The sequence below is a fragment of the Manacus vitellinus genome, unplaced genomic scaffold (assembly GCF_001715985.3).
Source record: "Manacus vitellinus isolate BGI_N305 unplaced genomic scaffold, ASM171598v3 scaffold_44_pilon, whole genome shotgun sequence".
Lineage (NCBI taxonomy): Eukaryota > Metazoa > Chordata > Aves > Passeriformes > Pipridae > Manacus > Manacus vitellinus.
Genome location: NW_021940565.1, coordinates 5,851,958 through 5,857,957, shown reverse-complemented (window position 1 = coordinate 5,857,957; position 6,000 = coordinate 5,851,958). Strand labels below are relative to the sequence as shown.

Below are 6,000 nucleotides of genomic sequence, written 5' to 3'. Positions count from 1 at the left end.
AAGACATCATTCCTATGAATCATCCCCAAGGTTTAGAAGCAACAGCCATACATAGATCTGGAAACTGCATAATTGCAATAGAGTTATTTGCTCTTAATATTCAAAGCAGCATGTCAGCGGTAGAAAGTAAATGAATATTACTGGAGACAATTCACTAGTAGTAATTCAATTTTAACAGGCTGACAGTGTCTTCTACAAAATCCTAAAACAAACAGGAGGTGCTGATACTGTTGAGTCTGTGTTAAATGAGTTCTGCTGACTCACTGAGGCAGGTGGTTTTTAGGTAAACAAAAAGTATATGGCTTGAGTTTATGAGTTTTTACCTGGAAGATGACTAGGAAGACTTCACTGCCATTGAACCAAATTTTTTCCAGCATCCTTCAACACAAGTGTTCATTCTTTGGATCAAGAAATGATATGCAAAGATCTTTGAAGACATAATTGCCTTGGAAGCCTACCTGTTTTTAACACCTTCATCTGCCTCAATTTCAATTTGCCCTGTATCTTTGTTTTCTCAGAATATAATATTATTTAAAATTATGTGTCACCTACCAATCCTAAATGTAGAAATACAGAAATCAAACACTAATTGCAGTTTAACCAATTGTACAAAAATAGAAAAGTTACATGAATTCTGTGCAGCAGAATTCATTATCTTGAGAGATAGTCCAAGTTAGGAGTAATAACTGAACATTTTCTATTGTTTTACTTAGGTTTTAAATATTTATAAAAATAAGCAATTTGTATAAAAGTAACTTACTGCAAAGAATGTATCATGAAAACACGTAGAACAATTTTATATGTGCTTGCTATTATTCATTTATTAATCCTTCAGTTCATTTAATTAATCCTTCATTTATATTCATTTATTAATCCTTCAGTTAAGCCCAATCTTCACCAAATTGCTGCAAGATCTTGGTAGCAAGCCAAGCAAAAGGTAAGTCTCAAGTAACATGTAACTTTTACACATGTAAAAGTATTCCATACACTGAAGTTATGTAAGGGGAGTGGGGGGGAAGGGGGAAGTACAAGAGTGTTATTAAGTTCACTGTATATATCAATATTACCTCATACAGCAGACAGCCTAGGGACCAGATGTCAGATTTGAAGTTGTAACCATTTTCATGTATCCTCTCTGGAGACATATAATAAGGTGTACCAACTGCAATGAACACAAAAGTATTTTTGAATGAAAATTTCTGTTGTTACACATTAGTAAAATTACAGTTTTCCAGACTGAAAAATATTTTTCATCTTCTATTTCTTGTTTGCTACACATATAATTTCAAGTCTTATTTATGACACTTCAGTTTGACAGAAATACATTAATTAGATATCTATTTCATCCAATACAGCTTTATTTTCATTACTGATACCTAATTACCAGAACTATTCAGTTGCAGAATACTTCCAATTTTTGCTTTTAGAGAAGCTCAAAAGTAATAAGTTTCTCCTGAAAAGAACACAGGGAACATACTAGACACACACACACATCCCTGCTTCTGTTCCAAGCTGTTATCACTGGCTAGAAACAACAGCTAGAAATTCTCTTCCATGGGTTGAATTTCATTATTTGTTTTGAAAGTTGTCTGTTCTTTCTTCTGAGAATATAAAGATCTGAAAAAGCTGCTTTTGAAACTAATAATAGCTGGAATTCAAACAGAGCCTGAAATCCAGGACCTTCAGATAGGAAGGCAGGAAAACCTGTTAGCCCAGCAGACGTTGACGTTCCCATAAGTGACTCAGCCATTTGCTGCAGGACTCAACTCCATGAGGGCTTTTCAGCTCCCAAACCTGTGCCTGTCCCAGCTTAATCCTGCCTGAGAGCTGTGGGCTCTGGAGACATCTGCTCTTGAAACACAGCATTCACTAGGACTGCCCCAGAGTTAGTTTACATTGGACACTCCAGGACATCCCTCCTCTTGATTTTAATCAAATTCTGCCCATCTTTATTACTTGGAAGAGAGAAATTCTGAGATGTTTCAGCTCTGTAAAAAAATACCATTACAAAAAAAAAAAAGTATCTGAGTGATGCATTCTTAAATGACTGAGCAATAAAAAAAAAAAAAGAAGTTATGAAAAATAAGGATAGTAGTAATTTTGGTGCATTGTTTCTGAACTTTCTCCCTGTATCCCCCAAAATGACTGCCTAACAGCAAAAAGAGTCACAGATCTATGTAGAATTTTACTTCAGTTTTGTTTGGAATATGTTCTTAAGCACTGAATCCTGATGATGAAAAGCAGCTGAATTCTGTCAATGCAATGTAAGTTGATTTTATTTTGAAACCAAACACCTTGCAACACCAGAGATTAAAATCAGCACTCTCACTACAAGCTACAAAAATTAAGAGTATGAAGCCCATAATACTTTATTTAACACAAAGATCTTGTAACACTTCTACACTTCTGCATAGATGAAGCTAATTCAGAATTGATCTCTGCGTGAATGTTAGAAATGGTGATACAGTGAATATGTAAGTAATTCCACATGTGAGTAATCAGGTTAATAGCTTTAAATTATCAGATAGATAATTTTACTCTAATCATTTCCAAACGTTAAAGGTTTTGCTCTGACAAGGTGCCTTACCTTTCTTAGGGAGTTAAGGTAGAGGGAGAAGTACTTTCCTACTTGAAAGGCCCAGCTCAGACAGGGAAACCCTGTACCACCTTATCTCAGGTCAGGCCACTGCTGCTGGTAACCCATAATTTCAACTGATCTCCTTCTCAGCAGACAATACTGAAAATCCACATAAACTGAGAATGTGCTTCTGTAACATAGGCAAGGACAGAGGTCCCCAGATTGTATCCTACAATGGATCTGTCCCATTAAATATTTTGGGGCGGACTTCTACCCCCAGAAAGCAGAGACTTTGCAGCCCCTCTCCTTCAGTGCTGGGCTGAGGAATCACTGCTGCTCTGAACTGAGATTGCAAGTGATCAAGAGCTTAAAAGGAGAAAGGCTGGGGAAAAGCAACTCAAAATACTGGATTACTGCAGGAGACAGTCTCATGGGATGTTTGTATTCACTCAAGAGAAGAATGGTCAAGAGGAATGGTTCTTTTCGCTGTGAAAGAATATACAGGCAGATGGGTAGACTGCAACAACAAAACTACCAGAATATCCAAAGCAACCCTGTTTTCTAATGTATCAACAGCAGTACTTTAAAGGGTGTTTAATGACAGATATCTTAACATTGGAAACTGTAATTAAACAACATTTGGCATGACACAGCTTTCATATTTTTATTATCCTTAGTGTTTTACTTCCCTGTTGCATTTATTTTCTTTAACACCCCAAGGACTTGTGAGCTTGGACACCTCTGAAAAATTTCAGATGCATTTTGCACCCATTAATTAATGCACTGGTTTCATATATTCTGATGCTTTGTTTGCAGAACTCATCTAACAACAAAAAATAGGTTTAATAGTAATCTGGTTGTTCACTGGTTCCAGCAGCAGTGCCTTTGCTGCTCTGAGATATCACACAAGTAGCTGGCAGTGAGTAATGTGCTAGAAAGAGGCTTCACAGAAACCACAGGGGGCAGCTGAAAACAGAGGTTTGAAGGTTCATAGTCTACCAAAAGCAAAGGTAATTTTAACCAGTAGCTCTGGGAAGCCTGCTGATACATTAGGGGTCTGATATGACTGTGAAAGATTGATGATAGTGAAAAGGAAGAACAAATGTTACCATTTTACAGCATTTAGCCTAGCGTAACACCTTCACTGCAATGCAGCCAGAAGCCCCTGATGACCAACTAGTGAAAGGAATTGAAATTACCTATGTTAGTCATGGAATCACAAAAACAACTTTAAGATTCAGACATCATTACTACTTGTAAGCTGTTTTTTAACAGAACATGACACTAAAGATTCATAATTCTGACATTCAGGAGCTACTGAAAGCACTGCAATGATCCTTTTAACAGGGTGAGCAATCTAGGGACATCGCTGCGCTGCTGGCAAGCAACTACCACTTGCAATTGTACATTATGTTTCCTTCCTGGATTGTTTTTTTTTTTGTGTTAAGTGAAATACAGCATCCCAACAGCACAGAGATCGGCAACTTCCTGACTTCATTTACTCCTCTGAAGATACAGAAGTGGGATAATACAAGAAAAAGACATAACCAATTGAGGTGCCTATATTTTTAAGAAGAAAATTGGTAGCTTTAGTGTTCAGTTCCCCACATTTGCACATCTCTGATAATCTGCAGGTCTGAACAGCAAACTCCTTTAAAATGGCTGAGGTCAAATAGAGTGCTTCCTCAGAATATGCTGCTGCTCTGGAGCTCCCTCCCTTTAAAGATACTGTAGATCCAGAAAGTGTTGATTCTACACACAAACTTTCTGCTATTGGGAGACGGAATGGACATAATGGAAATGGTGGTTAATAGGGAGCAGGAAGTTGGATTTGAAGGATCACAGGCAAAGAATCCATCATGAAGAAGCGAGTTATAAACAATCCATCTTATTACCTGCATACACACGTAATTCACACCGCAGTTGAGCCACAGTGTGTTCACTTAAAAACTGAGTGCATCAACAAGTGCAATGAAATGCAGTAAATAGGTCTAAATATTATCAAGCTGGGAGACAAATCTGCCTGGAAAATGTTAAATCTACTCATACAAAACAATGTAATGGCTGACTCAGAAGGGGTTTATCAGCCTATAGCTTTAAAAAAGGTCAACCACTGACACAACAAATTCTCTAAGACATGACACTTCACAATGTGGTTTAGTGGGCATGCTGAAGGTTAGGCTTGAGGGCCTCTGAGATCCTTTCCAACCCTAATGATTCTGACTTCCAAGTCAGGGGCTCATCTTCAGCTACAGATACAGGACCTAAAATACCACACTTATCCAAAGTAATTCTGCAACCTAGCCCACATTATGAAAATATTTTAACTACAGAAGTCTATCTATAAACATCTTGGGTTATTTTATAATGGAGCATTGTACCAGTACAGCAATTTATCTTCAGCTTTCAAACTACTGTAAGAGATCTCTGTACCTAAAATAAGATCTGCTTTAATACAACTTCTTTGATCACTGCAATTAAACTGCTGCAGATTTCCCTGCCAGCCTTTTTGTACACCAAGGGTGCAGCTTCTCAGAAGGGTTTGGTATCAAAGCGGAGTTTATTCACAGAATGGTGCTGCACACCACCACCTCAGCACACCCTCTGCTGGGTTAGAAATCCACACACAGGAGGAAAGGAGAGTATTTGCACATATTTTCTGAGGTATTTTATTCCCCACAACCTGCATGAGTTTATAGTTAAATCCCTCATAACGTAGCTCTGTGCTTGGGACAGCAGCATCATGGAAATGACAGAACTTATCAAACCAAGAAGAAACACCGGAATTGAATACAGATGATCCTTTGCATTCAAGCATTTTAAGAAGATTGCAGATCTGCTGCTTTGCCCTGCAAGAAGGTATTGACATCCTGGTGGCAGTGCCTGCCTGGACAGCACACTGTGCAGCTTTATAGCACAAGCACAGCAGAGAACTGAAGTGATTCTTTTTGTAACTGAAACACTGACATATGGACTATTTTTACATCCACTGAATGGCTAAAACAGAATGTTTGCATGTTTCCATGAGCTGGTCTTAGAACTGCCATGTCTCTGAAGAGTGTAAGGCCTGGCCTTCAGCCATTAAAACAACTACAAAAAACCCCTAACAGTCACAGGGAAAGGAATATGAAGCCTTTGTTGAACCATATTCCCATTTCTAATATAAAGTCTGCCGAAAACAAGAAATTCTGTCATGTTTGTATGCAATCAACAATACTAAATGCCTCCTTTCCCTTTGCACTTTTGGAAGAAAGATTTCCTATTTTCAAAAAGGTATACACTTGACATAATAGAAAAATCTACCTCTTGATAAGGCTGTATAGAAAGAGTTAAGAATATGAACGAACCCTGTCCAGTTCAGTTCATTTGTTTCAAATGGACCATCGGTAAGTATTCTAATTAAATCAGTATTATTCATAATT

The 6,000-nt window shown here is 37.7% G+C and overlaps 1 protein-coding gene across 2 annotated transcripts in view; it reads right to left on the bottom strand.

Moving 5' to 3' along the window:
- NEK7 (NIMA related kinase 7) overlaps positions 1-6,000 on the bottom strand; it is a 59,814-nt gene that overhangs the window by 12,809 nt on the left and 41,005 nt on the right. For both annotated transcript variants that reach the window (XM_018079076.2, XM_008926840.3), the window contains one exon: positions 1,068-1,162. In XM_018079076.2, the coding sequence (XP_017934565.1) occupies positions 1,068-1,162 (95 nt within the window). The remainder of the gene's footprint in view (positions 1-1,067; positions 1,163-6,000) is intronic.